Here is a 19683-nt window from a genome sequence, read left to right on the forward strand (position 1 = left end):
TGTCTTCTTTACTGTATATGTTCAAGACTGAGAACAGATTTGGCGTTAGGGAGAAGAAAAGCTCGTTCAGTCTTTGAGCAGTTTGTTCTATGGAAGCAGAATAAAGCGACATGCATGAAGGGTCCCAAGGTCCAGTGAATCTGGGTCAAAGTTTGCCTATCATGGTCCAGGAGACCCTGGGTATTTCTTTCTCTTATTAATTTACTTGTGAATGCCATTTCTTTAATTGTGAAATGGAGACAGTGACACTTACCTTACAGAGTTGTTATAAGGATAAAGTGAGATAAAGAACTTGGCACAGTACCTAGAACACAGCAAATTCTGAATATTCAGATAAATTCTCAGTATTTTTTTAATCTAATGTTTGTGCTAATTGATTTAATGTGAGGTCTGTGCAAAAGACTTTTTTACATTTAAAAACTAACTTTATAACTTCATTAGATTTTTATGAGGCTCTGAGTTTTCAAAAGAGCAAACTTATAAATAACAATGGGAAGAGCCATCAACAATGATAACATATAGTAGTAATTACCACTTATTTCACACCTAGCATGTTCTGGTAGTAGTAACTATTTATAGAAAACCTAGGATGTGCCAGATACTTCTATGCAGTGTTTTTGACTCTCTCCCACAAGACTATCTTTTTATTTGGAATCAATGATTCTTCAGTTGAAGAAAGTGAGGCTAAGAAAGATTTATTATTCATAAGCTTAAAGTTTATATAAAGTTTAAAGTCAGACATATTTAATTTTAGAGCCCTTTTCCCTAATGGCAATTAGTTAGTTAGCTAGTTAGTTAGTGAATAGTAGGCAGGCTTGCTACAATGTGGCAAAATTAAATATGCTTTTTAATGGCACCAAGACTAATAATTGCAAGGTATGTCAACCAACGTAGGAAAGGAACAACAAAAGAATGTCCTGGCATTGGGATAATATGAACAGTTGCTTTCTTGCAAGGTCTAATTCTGCTTCCTCAATGCTAAGTCTAAGATACAAAACAGAACATAGTGAAACAGTTGCTATCCTCTTTGGATGGTTTTCTCCATATACAATGTCAAAGGTGTGAGCAGTAAGAAAGCTGAACTTACCCCAATTGTCAAAATGGGAAACTTGGGTTTGTACTGCTTAGGGTAGATTGAATAACTTAGGGTTAAAAAACATGACATTGGCCACACAAAATAAACATAAGCAACATCAAACCAGTGTGATTTTTTTTCTTTCGATTCATCATTTATCATCAATATGCTAAGCTCAGCTCAGTTGCTAAAAACTCAAAAACGAGTAAAGCCAAAGACACTACTCCTCAATCAACAGTGATAAATGCCATGCACTCGGGACGCATCTGCACAGGAAAACAGCCAAGGCCATGCACTAGCTAACACAACACCAGGAAATAAGTGAGGGATACACACGTGGACTCATATAAAGAAGTCATCCACGGAGGAGTAGAAAAGCTAGGAATCTGTGGAAGATTAAGAGGCAGACTTGGAACTTTTGGAAGAGCTACATTGGGAAGACTGTTGGCGATATTCCTGTAAAGAAACAAACAACGTGGGAAGGGCCACCATAAGCAATAACCACAGATGGCTGTAGGTAAAGTCATAAGGTCGGGACTGCGACAGATGCTCTGAGGGCACCAGGACACCTACTTGACAGGCTGCCATGTCTCCTGCTCAAAACCTCTGTGAATGGACTGGGCGATGGCAGACTCCATCAGGTCAACGTAGCGGACAACCAAGGGCACAAAGATTTCTTGCAAGTGCTTGTGGAATTTTCCATTACACAAAAGTGCTGAAACAAGCAAGCAGAAACAGTATTTGTCAGAGGGATAGTATCAGCTACTTGGGAAGAAAAAAAGAGGTGGAAAATAATTTTTTTTCCCCTGAAAGTGTCTCACATGGTAAAACTGATAGAATACAGACAATAATGAATTTTGCTCTTTATATTGAATATCATATCATGGAGATTACCTCAAAATTATATTTAGCCTTTCATATATGCCTGTCAAAACAAAAATAGATTATATGTTCTAAGCAGGTGGTATGCTTGTACATTCTAAGAGATTTAACACATCAGCACATGACCACTTACTGTAAATTCCAGGGAGCTGCTGCCTCCACAGAAGGTCCTAACACATGTAAATGCAGCAATTAAGCACAACCAGACCCCCTTGCTGGGCTGTGTATCAGGAAAGCCAGTGCTAAACCTGTTCATCTGTACAGGTGAGCTTGATTATAGCTAAGAGTTACACTTCTGAATTCACTGGGGATGGTGGCTGTGACCCTGGAAGTATCTATTCCAGTTCATGAATTCTTTAGTTATCTGGAGATTTGTTTTTAGAGAGTTCAATTTAGCTCACTAATTTTTGTGCTTCTGGGGTTTGAATCTAGGGCTTGTAGCATATTAGGTAAATGCTCTAACAATGACCTATACTTCCAGGCCTAATAATTCTGTGTTTAAAATCAATACATTACATTCTTCTTATTTTTTTAGTTTCCAATTAGTCCGATAAATTAAGGTTAGGAATGCCCTTTGTAGAGTGACTTTATAAATATTTTTATTGTTTTGTTTTGTCTTTTAAATGTTTTATTTATTTTCATTGGATATTTTATTTATTTACATTTCAAATGTTATGCCCTTTCTAGGTTTCCCCTCTGCATCCCCTATACCAACCCCTCTCCCCCTGCTTTTATGAGGGTACACCCCACTTTCCTACCCACTCCTACCTCACTGCCCTGTCATTCCCCTATACTGGGGAATTGAGCCTTCACAGGACCAAGGGCCTCTCCTCCCATTGATGCCAGACAATGCCATCCTCTACTACATATGCAGAGGGAATCATGGTTCCCCCCATGTGTACTCCTTGGTTGGTAGTTTAGTCCCTGGAAGCTCTGGGGGTCTGGTTGGTTGATATTGTTGTTCTTCCTATGGGTTAAATCTTATATTTAGTAGTACTTGATCAAGGACAGGGTGTACCCATCACCTCCTGGGGCCATGCTCTCTATACACAGATCACAATGGCACTAAAACATTGGTCACAGCATGAGGTTAAGCTGGACCTAGAAAGAGCAGACTCAGCAGGACAACACTTGGCAATGCTAAGACTGAAAGATTCCCAATTTTTTTTTTTTTATTAATCTTGCTGTAAATGTTTCTCAAGTGGATATATCGTAAACACATTTATGAGTGCTTTATGTCTTCCAGATGAAAATGTACTCATTAATACACACACACACACACACACACACACACACACACACACACACAAAGTCAGTGTTCAGGAAAGGCACATCTGAAGAGATAAGGTTTAAATTTAATCCAAATATCAGGAAAGTTTCCCATGAAGTTCAATAGTCAAGGTGGTGGGGTTGCCAGGTGGAGGGAATATCTAATATAAAACTTTTCAAGGGGATGTTCTACAAAGATAAGGAGCACAGTCAGGAAAGGAAAGAGTGATTTTGGGGGAAAGGAAAGAGTGATTTTGGGGGCATCTGGGTTCTAGAACATGGTGTGGGCGTTCACTGGATACAATGGCACAATTTATTATGAGTACTTGTCAGTAAAAGAGTGACATGGTCCTGCCTTTCTGTTTGCTGTATAACAAAGGGAGGCAATTAAGAAAGAAGAGGGGGCTAGTGAAAAGCTTTGGGTAAAACGTGACAGTGGCTTTGATTAAGGTGGCAGAAGTGGAAGATGTTAAAAGAATAATCTCTCATCAATTTCATTCACTTTAATGGATTTGATTATCTGCACATGTTGAGTGTTAACATGTGTAACCTGCAGCAAGCCAACAGTCTGGTCACACACTCAATATACCAGCTTCTCACATCATCTTCTTCATACAAAAGTGAACATAACTCCTAAGGTCTCAAGACTTTGACAAAGTGCACAGCACTCACTAATGTGATATGTACAGGGAATGCTCTCAATGTATTTCTGAGACTCTTAAGCTTGTAGAGGATGGAGAAAGATGGACTTGTGATATACAATACTGATTTTACTCTAGCTCTCATATGGCTTAGACTTTCCTTGTAGCAAAAACAAAACAAAACAAACCAGCAAACAAAAAGATAATCAAAATAAAACCCACAACACCCCCCAAAACAAACAAACAAACAAAAAACCCAAAACCAAAAACTAAATAAACAAAATCAACCTTTCCTTGGTTTTACTGCTCATTGCATACACATGGGAACCTGACTTTGAATCTTTAGCATGTATGTAAAATGCTGGGCTCAGTGGTGCACTCCTGCAAATTCAGTGCTGGGAGGTAGAGAAAGGGGCACCCTCGTAGGCTTGCCTGGCTGGTCAGTCTAGCTAAATCTAGGAGCTCCAGGGTCCAGTGAAAGACAGTGGTACACACACATATATAAGGTACATATCAATACAGGAAGACAAATTTCTTTGACCTCTGATTTCTGTGAGTGCACAAACATACACACTAAAGAAATCTTTTCTTGCTTATCTATTGGTGAAAGTTTTTTTATTAAAGGGGGAAAATTTAGTGATAAATGTCTTATTAAGAAGACTAATGTCATCTTAATGGAGTTTTCATCAGCACATGAAAGGAAGGTGCTTCATTCACTCCCAGAGACTCAAGTCTCAGAACTGAAAGGTACTGTTATACAGTATAATTCAGTTACCCTTCAACCAAATGTTGCCTAAATAAAGATGCTAAGCTTTAAGGGTAATATATATATATATATATATTTTTTTTTTACCTGAAATATCAAACCCAGTATGACAGACAACCCAGTTAGGCAATGTAATGAAATCTTATTGGTTGTATCTTTGCTTAAGATCTCTCCTCCTCTATATTGATGTTTTTGAAATGTTAAGCACTGTGTTAAGTTGTATTGTTCATTCCATTGTTTAACTGTCACAATAGCTCAAGGAAGAAAGAAATATTTTTAATTATTAATAAAGAAGATAAAGTTTAGAGAGATTAGGAAATTTACCTAAGGCCATTTAGTCATTAGGAAGTGGAACCAGGGTTGGACACTAAAGCAATATGTAACTCTCTATATTATAAAATTGTCACTCCTTTATTTAGGTTACCATAAAATATTGCCTGTCAGTTTGTCCATCTACTCCTCCATCTGTCAACCTAGGATCAGTGCATTAATATCTTTTAAGACTTAGAAACACAGTGAATGCTTTACAAGTAAATCTGTATTCTGACAGTATCATCCTTATTAAAGCTAGAACGTTTTACATTGCATTACAGCAAAACTATGTGACTAAACCTTACTTCATATAGTATAGCATTAAAAAAAGAAAAAACCAGCCGGGCGTGGTGGCNCACGCCTTTAATCCCAGCACTCAGGAGGCAGAGGCAGGCGGATTTCTGAGTTNGAGGCCAGCCTGGTCTACAAAGTGAGTTCCAGGACAGCCAGGGCTACACAGAGAAACCCTGTCTCCAAAAACAAAACAAAACAAAACAAAACAAAACAAAACAAAAAAAAAAGAAAAAACCAAAAAAAATAGAAAGGAAGAACTCTAGGTTCTCCATCTTGAGCATCTTATCCACTGTTAACATTTTACTTTACAAAGATCCTTAAAATTATTACACCTCCAAATGAATCTGCAATTCTTCAAATCAAACTTACTTTACAGAGAGATTAGGTGTTTTGGCAGTAAAAACACAGCTTACTAAAAGACAGAAATCTAAAATGATTCAGTTCAATGTTGTTATTAGACATTGCACTGATTGATTGATTCTAAGATTAAGTAATGGTTGACTCAAAGGTATGTCTAGCAAATGTTGTCTTTAAATATATCCGGAAAGTACTGCATTCATTTTCTTGTTTTGACTTGCATTTTTTGTTATTGTTGTCTTTCCAATTTATAACTTGGAGGTAAGTGGGTAGGTAGGTCGGGAGGTGAAAAGGCTCTTGTAGTGGTGGAGGGGAAAGAATATGATTAAAAACAATGTATAAAAAAGATTTAATAAATTAAAATGTATTAGAATAAGCCAAACTATTATATTGAATTCTCCAACTTCTTTATTCCCACATTAGAGTAAAAGCAGAGATTTTAAATCTCATCTCTACACAAGCATCACAGAGGTAGACACCAAAAGCCTTTTCTTCCCTCCCTATAGCCAACCAGTAATCAAGATCTTTGCAATTTTTGGCCCTCATATCTTTGTACCAGGTCCCCCTCTGCTTATTAACATTGTGGCTATTTAGTTTACTCTTACACTTCTCTTCTGTCAGGACTCATGTCGCCATTTCCTGACTGGCCTTTGGGCTCCTAGTTTTTGCCTGGGATAGTTTACCTTCTCAAAGTGTCAGAGGGCTTTGCATATACACATCTATATCTACCTATCTATATCTGTATCCATATCCGTATCCATCTCTATCTCTATCTCTATCTCTATCTCTATCTCTATCTCTATCTCTATCTCTATCATCTCTATCCCCACCTACTTCCCAGAGCACAGTCCTATGTGCCACTCGACCAGCAAACCTGAAAGCATCAGCAAGACATGAAGGCCCTCAGTGAGCTGTCCTACCATGATCTCTGCAGCCCGTTCCTGGTGCTTGTGTCTCACAGGTCCTGTGGCATAATTTCAATGATTTTTTTGAGTTACTCAAATCCTCGTATCTTTTCGTAAATATTTTTCTGCACCCTCTTCCTTTTCCAGTTAGTGTTGTTCTTGATCTGGTTACTTGGCGTTTTCTCCCTCCCTAGTTCTTCTCTCCCCCTTCCTCCCTGTGACAGCACTTGTTCGTGTGGTGGAGGACCTTGGCTGTCTGCTCAGTATTGCACTGAGCTCTGGCTCACAGTAAATGTTCAGATGTTTGATGTATGAAGGAATATTGGGATACATCTACTGTGTCTTTTCTTGGGAGATTGTATTGAATGACAGCTACATAGCCAATTGAAGCCTGTATAACCTTCACATTTTGGATGAAATATATGTTACTAGATGATGCTGTCATGATAAATTCTATGATTTATCCAAGATTTGGCTACTGGATATGAATAGCTTTTACTTCAATGAATGTGGCACAAAAAGATTTTTTTTGGTCAATTATTACTACTAGCAATATGATTATTTCATGCATACTTTTGAGGAATTGTAGATTATCTATATCTTTAATGAATTTTTATAGTGGATAATTAATTTTGGCAAAAAGTTTCCTCCAATTTCAGCTTAGACTTGCCTTTAATTTTTTCATAGTGCTGGGTATGGAATGCACAGTCTGGGTACTTGCTTTACCAATCTGATATATCTTTTGCTTTCCCTTTTGATTTTCTTAAATAATCACATTTAAATAATCAAGAAAATAATCATATTTGAATAACCAAGAAAAACTGACATTATTGTTATATTTAGAGAGCAGTAAAAGCAGAGAGAAACAGAGAGAGAGAGAGAGAGAGAGGGAGAGAGAGAGAGGGAGAGAGAGAGAGAAAAGAAGGGTAAAGGCACAAGTGAGGGAAGATGGGAAGGGAAGGGAAGGAGAGGCCTAGGAGAAAATAGAAAGTACATGGTGTACTATGGGCAGGAAAGAGCAAGAAGAATGGAGAGGCGAAGGAAAACAGGGATAGCATACTAGTGTGGGAAGGCAACAGCTACAGAAATTCACACCTGTCTGTCAATGTGTGCTCTTTCCTGCTTGCCCATATGCCAGCTTTCACCCTACTTCCATCAGACAAAAGCCCCTCTTAGAGGTAGCCTGAGGCATCAGGAGTCTTCTCTCTGTGACTATGATTTGAAGCTGTCACCAGTCTAATTCATGTCTTTACAAGACACTACTGCAATGCTGCAATTGAAAGGGAAAGTTTTCAACCTGGCTTTCTCCAAGAAGGTTTCCTTCTTTCTTATTTTTCTTACTGTGTAGCCTTGACTTATCGGCCTGGTAGCCTCCATGTTGACCAGGCTGGCCTCAAACGCATGGCAGCATGTCTCAGGTACTTCCCCCAGAGTCAAGATTCTTTCTGACAATGTCCTCCAGATGTGGGAGCGGAGTGGATTGCCCTGGAATCTTAAGAACTGGCTACAGCAACTTAAGTGGAGGTTCGGCACCTATTCTGCTGATCAAAAGAACCATTTCTCCCCAAAGATTCCTTGTTCCCAAACACCACCTTGCTGGAGAACGAAGGAATATGAATATATGAGCTCTTATGGAACAAGTAGAAATGACAGAAAAGAAAGCAAAAAGGCTTAAATAAAGCAAAACTCAGGATGCAGCCAGCCTAATTAGTTTGAACATCTCCAACAATTAATAAATAAAAAGTACTTGACATAGGCTTTTAATAGTAATATTTCAACACACTTTACACTATGATCCAATTAATAAAATTACTGAGACCATATTACTGGGTAAAATGAATAGGCAAATGAAAGTATTCATGTATTGTTTTCAGGGTAAACATATGCTGCTCTCGCCTGCACTATATAATCTGCGTCTATGTTGCTGCACCGCCTTTCAATTAGTTTGCATTAGTGGATTACTGGTAAGAGTGATTATCCTCCCTCAAATTCTAATGAGGTATTTTATAAGTAAAAGAGTAATTCATGGCTAGCAAAACAAAGCAAATACCACCAACCACAAGACAAACCCACAGACTTTGCTATGAGACAATTATTCAAAGGGAATACACATTCTATCAGCACACAGAAAGGCAGGCACAGTGGACTAAGATATAAAATTAATAGAAACTCTTCTTGCTGACAGATACACAGAACAAAGACAAACAGCATAGGACACCTGAGTCAGGATTTCAGGAGCGAAGCCAGGAGAGTTGTGGCTGACAGCAATGTTGGGAAAAAGGAAAGCACAGAATCAAACAAAGACCTCGGACACCTACCAGCCAAGAGCCTGGCACATTAAGTGCATACCCAGTAAATGCCTGTTTTCTGCATATAACTTCTAGTGAAAATTTTTATAGTACCCTATTCAATTTAAGAAGAAAATACATGGATTTCATTACTCTTTCATTTAAATTTTAATACATGTATTTACTTACTTGTGTGTGTGTGTTAGAGAGTGTGTATGACATTGTGTGTGTGTGTGTGTGTGTTCCTGTGATTAAGAGGATAGCTTGTTGGAGCCGATTCTCTCCTTCTGCCATGTGAATATTCTTAAGGATTGAACTCAGTCATCAGGCTTGGCTGAAAGTGCCTTTACTCACTGAGCTGTGTTGCCAGCCTCAATCAGTTAACAGTTTGAAAAGTAATTTTATAGTTTACTAGTATTTAACTCATATCGGAACTACAAGAATACGTTCCTAAAACCACACTCAAGTATTCTTTTCCTCTCAAGCCACTTGTTCAAAGAGAATCAGATACACATATGTATGTATGTATATATATATATATATATATATATATATATATATATATATATGTGTGTGTGTATGTGTGTGTGATCTGATATGTGTATCTGATTCTCTTTGAACAAGTGGCTTGAGAGGAAAAGCCATATATATATATATATATATATATATATATATATATATATACATAATATTACATAAACAGAGGTAATGGAAACTGAGATGTCACAGTGTTCCTTACTTTGGGAACAAGAAAGGAGAATATATCTACCATAAACATAGAAACAATCAATATAACAAATCTGTTTATAATTACAACAAAAAATTTCAGAGGACAGAACAGAGACTAAGCTGTATCTCTCAGAACAATCTATCATTAGAGGTAGTACCATAGAAACGCCCCCATTTGATACTAGACTTCATGCTTCTTCTTAAAGATAAGTATTATTTCTTATCCACATCTTCTTTTTGTTTCCTATGGGTTTTATTCAGGCAAAATTCAGTATGAGTTTTAACCAAAGCTCAGAGAATCAGTTCCTCACGACCCAGCAATTCTCAGGCTGGCTTTACAAGATTATGTAACACCGGCCCCAGCATCCTGATATCTGCAGTCATGACCTGTAATACCTTCTCCCTTAATGGGAGCAAGTGAGTGTGCCTGTATCACGATCAACGTCAGCAGGGCCTGGGTTTTTGAGGCTCAGAAGCAGAATTCATATATGCTTCTGTAAGTCTGTTGTGAGGGACACAGACGCCCATCAGAAAAAGAGAATGCAGACTGAAAGTGGTTTTTAAATGTCTACATTATATACAGGAACTAGAGTTCTGTGGAATTCTACTGATGGAAAATGCTTCTGTCGACCGATTTTATAATTCTTCTATTATTCTGTGGAAGAGAACAAGTTCTGTTGTATAATTTAAAAATTTACTCATCTCTAGGGATCAGAGTTAAATACATTTTCCTATTGGGTGGTCATCCTATCATTTGTAGAGTAGCTGTCTATGATGCTGCTGGGACACAGCCTCAGTATAATGCAGAATTTATACCCTTTCTGCATTGTTCTCTATGTATGTATACAGATCTCTCTATAAACACTGCTTCGTGGATTTCAGACACACGGCTCATTTAAGCACCGGGTTGGAAGAACATGCAGGTGCCAGGCCTTCATATTTCAAAGCCTGCAGATTAACCTAATATACAATATGGTGACCTAACAGCTCTTCATTTGAAAGAAATCTGAAAAATAATCTCTGATACAGCCGAAGTGTGAGAGGAACCCAGCGGGATTTCCACCTCTTCATTTCTTAATGAGTTTTTTGATAATGAGAGGTGACTTTGCCAGTCACTCTGGGCTCTATTATGGCTAATTTGACTCCTCTTCACTCTCCTTGTTAATTATTAACACTAGCCTTTTTATCCTCATGAGACCACATTCCAATTTTTTCCTTTTTCGATTTTTTTTATGAGCCCATCTTTATGGAGGTGAAAGTCGTGGGGAACAGGTTTTCACTTAGCATAGAGCCTGAACATTTATTATTCCTTTAGGCAGAGACGCTGTGACATTGATTACATAAGCACGGGTGTTCCTCGTGCTGGCTTTAATGTGCTAGCAATGTGAAAAGGCTGTTAATTAGGGAAGAAGCACCATGGTATTTTTCACTTGGGAATCATTTCCCCATAGAATGGTCATTTGCCACTTGCTAGCATATCCACAGATTAAAAGGTGACTAGCTGCAAGGGCCTGCCTTTCAGGCGTGCTGAAAGAAATGATCAGTGCCATTTGTAAGATGGCTTTCACTTCTCGGGAGCGGCCACTGGCTGCATCTATTCTCCGTGGGACAACTGTAGAAAATACTATGCAAGAGTGGAATATATTTGTAGTTGCTTTATAGACATTCAGTTATCATCTAACTAACATGGTAATTGCTTCATTATGAAAACATTTCTCTTCAACTTTTATACATTTCTCTTCCAAAAGTGTTTCCTCAGATGCCTCTTGAAGTAACTACCCATCTAATTACCTCTAGTTGGGGGAGCAGGTGGGGACACAGAGGCAGCATGGAAGGCAAGCAGAGGCTCAGACATTTTTGGCCAGGAACAGAGCCCAAGCTTGTTTACCTCACCAGCCTTGCTCTGGGAATCCTGGGTGAGGCCAGGAGGGTGGGCGGTTGGGGACAGTTGCTAAAAGCGGGATGCAGCTGGCACTCTTCCCTTGAGGGAAACCACATCTCACCTCCAAGTGTTCTCTGAGCTCCAAAGTGCTCTAATCATTGCTAACTGCTGGAGAAAACACACACCTCAGACGCCATGTCTTTTTCCTTTTTTCCTCCTTGAAAGAGAAACTGGATTTGAGGTCTTGGCCCCCTTTCTCCACTAATTTCCTCGTGGAACTCTTGATACTAATTTCCCCTGGAAATCTTGTCACAGATGCTAAGCTAACCTCTTGTTTTATCTAACCCTCTGTATTTGATAACCATCACTGTCCTTTTGTCCTGATAACTCGGTGCCCTGTAAACATTTTCTGAGTTAAAATCAAAAGCTTGGGGAATCATTGAAAGTATACTATTGCTGCATGAATGTTCTCAGAATATGCTTTGTGATGTCGCCCCACCCCCATCTCCATCCCTCATTCCCTGTGGGCAAAGCCCTACTCAGGTTCACTGCCTTCACCAGCCCCAGTTTCCTCAGCAGGAAAACCAAGAGTCTTTACTTAGGATCCCCGCTACAGGTCAAAAGATAAACAGTTCATGAGGATTTTGATGCAAAGTGATGGTAAATAACTTATGAGGACACCCGAAGCAGCAAGTACAAGCTGTCCACCTATGAAGGATGATTACTCATCGGTATCTCATTTTTGAATGAAATTAGTCATTTTAAATATGGGAAAAGAAAATGTGAGATTAATCACATATTAGTAATGCTTCAGGATCATTGAAAATCCTCTGCAATTAGCAGTGTGCCGTCTGCGGCACACACCTCCCCCCATACACAATCATCTTTAGAAGGGAGCACCCTTATTCAGCAAATTACCTCCCACCCAAGATTAACCACTCAGAGCTCTCTGTTGTTAGTGTTCCTGGATAGTTTAGGTTGTAGTTAATTGGGATTTGGACAATAACTCTAATTGGGTCAATATGGGAAAAATTGCAACAGCATGCCTGTTATGTAAATCTCCCTTTCAAGGGGGACAAAAGGAAAGACAAGGATTTCCTGTACATTTCAAACTGGAATAGTCTGAGGGCCATTTAGGTTGACAATAAATATTTAAACAGATTTCACCAAATTGCTATCGAGGGATATAATAATAATAATAAAAAACCCCACATGATTATTTTACAATTGTCTTCATTACCATCAAAAGGGACAGTAATAGCTAGGAAGAAAGTATGTTTTGTCGACTGCTGAGAAATTATTTAGTGGCCTTGCTTGTGAAACAAAACTTGTGAGTTTGGGGTGAAAGTTACTCCTTCTCCCCTAATTCCCCAGGCTGCACCAATCTCCCAGCACCAAAAGGAAATTATGGCACAGGGGAGCTTTTTATTCACATCACTACACGAAGAAGCTATTTTTCTCAGAAATAATTGATGTTTTCTATAAATCTGTTAATCACTGCAAAATCCAAGCCAAGATAAAGATACCCTCAGTTTTGAAAGTGCCCCAAAGAGGTCTCTAATAAATGCTTCTTTATTGATCTAGGACTGCATAATAAAATAAGCACAAAAATAGTGTTCATATACAACAAACAGCAGTTAATATGAAGGAAATACTATAAAATAGGAGTCGAATATGAAACCACCATGAACTATTTTTGGTTCTACCTGAAAAATTAAAATCTTGTGGTTCTCTTGGGTCTTAAGTTAGTTCAGTAGTTAAAAGCATTTATTGTTCTACAGAGCACCCATATTTGGTTCTCAGGACCCACAACTGCCTATGACTCTAATATTAGATCTGATGCCCTCTTCTGATCTCTGTTGGCTCATGCATACATGTGGTATACATACACATAACATACATGTACATATATATACACACACATGTACATGTAAAAAATTGTGGTTTTCCCAGGCCCAAAAATACATACATAGTATGTACTCACTGATAAGTGGATATTAACAAAAAAGTACAGAAAATCCATGACATAATTCACAGATCATACAAAGCTTAAGAAGAAGGAAGGATACTTCAATCCCACTTAGAAGGGAAGAACAAAATAATCATGGGAGGCAGAGGGAAGGAGGGACCTGGGTGGGAGAGGAGAGGAGGAAGAACAAAAGGGGGGCGGGATCATTTATTGCGGTACGGAGAGAAGACCAGAGGGCCAGAAGAATGAACAAAAATATGCAGCAATATGGGGTGGGGTGGGGGGAACTTCTAGAAAGGCTCAGATACCAGGGATATGAGAGGCTCCCAGGATCTAATGAGGATGACATTAGATAAAAATGCCCAAAAAAGTGGGGAAATGGAACCTGAAGAGACCACTCCCAATAGATAGAGATGGCTTTCCAGTTGAAGAATGGGGCCACCAACCCATCTTAAAACTTTTGACCTAGAATTGTTCCCATTTAAAGGAAATGCAGGGACAAAAATGGAGCAGAGGCTGAAGGAAAGGCCATCCTGAGATTGCCCCAACTTGGGATCCATCCCCCGTGCAGGCACCAATCCCTGACACTATTGCTGATGTCACGTTGTGCTTGACAGGAGCCTGCTATGGCTGTCCTCTGAGAGGCTCTACCAGCACCTAACTGAGACAGATGCAATACTTACAGTCAACTATTAGACTGAGCCCGAGGACTCCTATCGAAGAGTTAGGGGCAGGCCTGAAGGAGCTGAATTGCAACCCCATAGGAAGAACAACAGTATCAACTAACTTGACCCCTCAGAACTCCCAGGAACCAAGCTACCAACCAGAGAGCATACATGGGCTGGTCTGTGACCCCTGTTACATACATAGCAGAGGACTGCCTGTCTGGCCTCAGTAGGAGGGGATTCAGTTGGTCCTCTGGAGGCTTGATGCCCCAGGAAAGGGCAATGCTTGAGGTGGGAGTGGGTAGGTGATTTGGGGAGAACTCTCTTAGAGGCAAAGTGGAGAGGGAATAGGGTGAGGAGCTCATGGAGGTGGGACTGAGAAGAGGGATAACATTTGAAATGTAACTAATAATTAATAAAAAATTATGGTTCTCTATTTCACAAATTTAAAATTGAAAATAAAGAAATATTTCTTAAAGATAAATATTAAACAATATTAAAACATTAATGTGCTTGTGAGAACGCAAGAAAAATTTCAAGAAGTCTGCAAAGTATTTTATTTCCTATATGAAAAAGCCTAGTAGTTTGTGTACCTTAAATATGATTTATCATCTTTACTGTTTGAATATGAACATTAACAAACTCCTCCTTTTGAATAATTTTCAACATAGGTAATACAGTTAGTTCTTTATACATATATGCATGCTTATTAATGTGCAGGTATAGGTTGAAACAGGCTCAATCTCCAGTGTTTCCTCAGGAAATGTCCATATTGCTGCTTGTGACACTGTGACTTACTGGCCAGTGATCCTTGGTGATCCACCCGTTTCCTTCTCTCCAACACTGGGATTACTGAGCATAACACCATGTCTGGTTTTCCCATGCTGGTATTGGGCTTGAACTCAGTTCCTCGTCTTATAAAATCTTGATTATTCTTGTGCTTTTGTTCAAACGGAGGAAGGCATTTAAAAAAGATGTCTGTACATGTTTACCCCTTAGTTAGTACATGTGCTTATTACTATGTTATATGTATCTTAAGTCAATGTTAAGAAAAAGACATGCATTTTGTCAGCAGAATGGGAATAAAGAGAGACAACCAAGACAAGAAGGGCATTCAGAGCCTTCTCTCTGGTGGGAAGGATTAGAAATGGCCTTTCTGAATTGGCTGTGGCTGACATGCAGAATGAATGATTCAATGTGGACAATAAAATATATTGGGCTCTCCTGAGCGAAGGCATTGTGGTTGAATCTGAACTAGGAATTGTCCTTCAGTTCTCCAGCTTCATAACATACAGTATTTGGAGATGATATGAACCTGGCTAGAGTGGCTAAGACTACAGAAGTACTGAGGACTGGAGTTACAGATGGGAAGCCTACAGTATCCTTGATATCCACTTAGCATCTATTACACGTGTCTTCACTCTGTTTATCCTCACCATGAATGACACTGTAAATGTAATTACCATGATGCTGTAAGAGTAATTACCATTCTCTATCTGTGAGTAAAGATCTTTTAGCTCAGAGAGGTTAAACTACTGTCAAAGGTCAAGTGGCAGAGATGGACTGTGTGTGGAACTGAAGCCCATGCTGGTAAGTACTGTAACCTGATGCCTTTCTTACTAGAATAGGTGTTCTCAGTCTGGCTCAGATCTGAAATCTGGGATGGACCTGGGGTGTACAGCATCACACATCCATTTCTACATGAATTTCGTTTCCAGTTTAAGAGGTTGACTCAAAGAGATAATAATCAAAGAGATAGCTATCCAGTTCTAGCAATGAACAAACCAAATTTTTTTAAAAAAAATTAAAACTGCAATTGTAGAGACATAGATTTTAATTTTAAAATTAAAAGAATGTAATAGTGCTGTTTAAAAGTTTTGAAGATATAGGAAGTTAACTGTAATCAGCTTCCAAACGCTGACTCCATTGCATACACTAGCAAGATTTTGCTGAAAGGACCCAGATATAGCTGTCTCTTGTGAGACTATGCTGGGGCCTACCAAACACAGAAGTGGATGCTCACAGTCAGCTAGTGGATGGATCACAGGGCTCCCAATGGAGGAGCTAGAGAAAGTACCCAAGGAGCTAAAGGGATCTGCAACCCTATAGGTGGAACAACATTATGAACTAACCAGTACCCCAGAGCTCTTGACTCTAGCTGCATATGTATGAAAAGATGGCCTAGTCGGTCATCACTGGAAAGAGAGGCCCATTGGACACACAAACTTTATATGCCCCAGTACAGGGGAACGCCAGGGCCAAAAAAGTGGGAATGGGTGGGTAGGGAAGTGGGGGGGGAGGGTATGGGGGACTTTTGGGATAGCATTGGAAATGTAATTGAGGAAAATACGTAATAAAAAATATTAAAAAATTAAAAAAAATAAAGTATAGACAGAGTGAGAACAGCCTTTGGTAAGAGGAGTATGGAGTCTGAGTGACTCCGGTGACAGGATGACCAGAGTTCTGAGGACCATGCTTTAAAGCTCCATGGGATCAGGCCTGCTCAGACAGGTGAAAGGCCTGTTGCCTGAGGAAGATTTAAATGATCTGGCCTAATAGAAAGCTCAGGAAAGAAGATTCCTGCCATGACCGGACTCCAGGAGGCGTGGGGTATCACAGTAAGAACCATACACAGTAGGAGGTTAGTGACCTCACCGCCACCCAGAGTGTAAGAGCTGGCAAGCAAACTGAGTCTAGGGAAAATGAGAGAGCCTATCGCCATGTTTTCCCTGATGCTAGACTGACCACTAGGATAACAGTGAAAGTTGTTATTATGCTGGTAAGCAGTCTCAGTCGAGGACCCTTGCTTCCTCTCTGATTTCTGAATATGAACGAACAAGTCATACATGCCGCAGCATTTTACTATCCCCCGAGGAGATAGATCCATTCTCAGGAGAATGTCTCAATCACAGTGCATGTTGAAAGGGAGCCTTGACACATAGAGCATCTCTTAGAGATGGATGCAGTCTCAGGGATTCTGCCAATGCCAGTCGTCGTAGGTTTTCTGATCCTTAGGGTACAATGAAAAAGTTGTCTACTCTGTGTAGCGGCTGTTCTGCAGTTCAGTGACTGATAGGAGGAATCATCTGCCACAGACTATGACATCATAGACTCAGAGAAGCTCAGGCAGCTCTCTCGATCCCCATTCTGACTCTTAGTGAGATCAAGCTTGGGCTAAATACATGTGTATCTATGATGGCATCCACCCATCCCTTGGCATTTCATGTAGGAAGGAAACATAAGTACTCACTGTCATTTCTGAGGAAATTATTAAGCAGCTGGAAAAGGGGAAAGCTATCCCAGGAGTCTTGAGGTTGGGCCTCCAGCGCCGTATCCATGTCTACTGTGAATAAAGCCCAAAACTTCTCTGCATGCTCGGCCAACAAGTCTGGCCACCAGGCAAATGCCTGCAGGAAGTAAAGGAGAGATGGGTGACTTGTTAGAAGCATGGACAAACACTATGCTCCCGAAAACATGTGCAGCATGCCTCAGTGTCACAAAGAAGTATGATAGATAAAATATAAAACTTTTAAGGTAAGGAATGTTATGGGTATTACAATATACGATAACAAATTTGCCATTGATGAATGAAACTTAAAATAGGCATTTATTTCTTTAGAAGCCATAGACATAAACTATAGGAAAATGTATACTATAAAAACAAAAGGAAAATTCTTGTATATATTAAAAATTATACACAACTAATGTGAATATCTCCTTTTTAATGAATACGATACTAACATATTTGGCATCATACTGTAGGATGACTTCCTTCATTTTTTTTTTTTAATGATAGCGTGGCATTCTACTATGAGAATACACTGTCTTCTAAAACCACTGCCCCTTTAAGAAGACTTCCCCCCAATTTTTCAGATACCCAAGGACAGTGTGGGAAGAGCGTTACAAATAAATCCTGGATTTATCTTGTTTCACTTATCCTGATTGCTTTATTACAGTTTGGAGATGAAGTGTCTCGAGACAACAAGCGACACGCGTTGGGAGCTTAGTGTTAAGCTGCTATTTTGGGAAGTTCTAGAAACTTCAGGTGGTAGGAAGTAGCTTGCCTCTCTGTCTGGCTTCCAGTTTGAACTGCTGTGCCTTCTACACCTCCCTTCTCTTGCATTCTTCCTGCCTGCTACTGAGGAAAAGTGAGTGTTCAGACTTCCTTAGGGAGGGATAAAGGGCGTTTCAGAGTCTTCATACATTGCAAACTGCTCTCTAGGGACAGGTTTACTCCTGTCCACTCACCAAACAGCCACCAGTCATTGTTTTACTGTTTAAGAACATAAATAGATCATAGTCTTGCCCAACTTAAAGGCCCACTTCATCTAACCAGCATACAACAAAATCTGAAAGCCTTATCATCTAGCTGGCAAAGCCCCATGGCCTCCATGTTCCAGGTCTGAGCCTTACTTCCCTAGAGAGGACATCTGGACTGCCCGTGTGAAATAGGCCCCTGGACAGTTCCCTGAGACGGAATGGCTTTACTTCATGGGACACAGTGCTGCTTACGTGAGTACATGCCTGGTTCTCAGACTGTGAACACTGTTAAAGACAGCGTTCGCCTGGTCTGTTCTTCATTTTGTACTTGGTCAGGGCTGTTATGACTGGTAATGAAAATAATCACTTTAAAACAATTACGCTTCTTGGGACTGGAGAGATGTCTCAGCAGTTAAGAGCACTGACTGTTCTTCCAGAGGTCCTGAGTTCAATTTTCAGCAGCCACATGGTGGTTCACAACCATCTACAATGGGATCTGATGCCCTCTTCTGGTGTGTCTGAAGACAGCTACAGTGTACTCATTTATATGTATGTATGTATATATATATACATACACACACATACACACACATATATATATATGTACACACACACGCACACATATATAGGACCATGTGAAACACACATATATGTATATATATATATATACATATATAATACATACATATATATACACATATATAATAAATAATTTTAAAAAGGTAAAAAAATTATGCTCCTTTAGGAAGAGAAAAATAATACTCTGCTTTTAGACAGTTCTCAAAAAATAATAGGGGATGCTTCTGTTCTCAGTTTTGTTTTACTTTGCCTATCTATGATTATAAGTAATCTTAAATAAGTTTTCATACACTTATGGAGAATTTTAAAATCATTTTGTGTGTGTGTGTGTCTGTGTGTTATCTTTTAAGTCTTGCCCTTATTTGTCTACTGAGTCCCAGTTGCTATCAAAATCTTGTTCCTGTGTGTGTGGTGGACATGTGTGGATATGCACGTATAGGCCTATAGGTTTCTTTGATCCCTCTCTACCATATGTGTTGAGGCAGGGTCTCCCACTTGGACCTAGAGCTCTCCCGTATGGCTAGCTACTTCCCAGGGTTGCTCTTGGGGATCCCTGCCTCTGTTTCTAGAGAGCTGGGATTGCAGGGGTCTGCCAAACTTGCCTGTTGTTTCTGTGGCTCTGGGAATCTCTACTCAGGTCCCACGCTTGTGTAGCAAGTCTCTTACCCACTGAGGCATCTCTGGGGCCCAATATCATCATTTTTAAGCCAATCTAAAACATGGCAATTTCTCTGATGCATTTTTATTATTCTCCCTGTTAAGACTATTTATTTAGAATTTTAAATCCTGCAGCCTGCGAATCACCCACTT

At 39.5% G+C, this 19683-nt stretch overlaps 1 protein-coding gene across 10 annotated transcripts in view; it reads right to left on the reverse strand.

Moving 5' to 3' along the window:
* Cadps2 (calcium dependent secretion activator 2) overlaps positions 1-19683 on the reverse strand; it is a 534832-nt gene that overhangs the window by 65130 nt on the left and 450019 nt on the right. For 5 of the 10 annotated variants that reach the window (XM_029478701.1, XM_029478703.1, XM_029478702.1 and 2 more), the window contains 3 exons: positions 17285-17441; positions 1649-1790; positions 1412-1531 (listed from right to left, as the gene is read on the reverse strand). In XM_029478701.1, coding sequence (XP_029334561.1) covers positions 1412-1531; positions 1649-1790; positions 17285-17441 — 419 coding nt within the window. The remainder of the gene's footprint in view (positions 1-1411; positions 1532-1648; positions 1791-17284; positions 17442-19683) is intronic. The other 5 variants (XM_021164381.2, XM_029478705.1, XM_029478707.1 and 2 more) reach the window with 1 other exon arrangement.

The sequence above is a fragment of the Mus caroli genome, chromosome 6 (genome assembly GCF_900094665.2).
Source record: "Mus caroli chromosome 6, CAROLI_EIJ_v1.1, whole genome shotgun sequence".
NCBI lineage: Eukaryota > Metazoa > Chordata > Mammalia > Rodentia > Muridae > Mus > Mus caroli.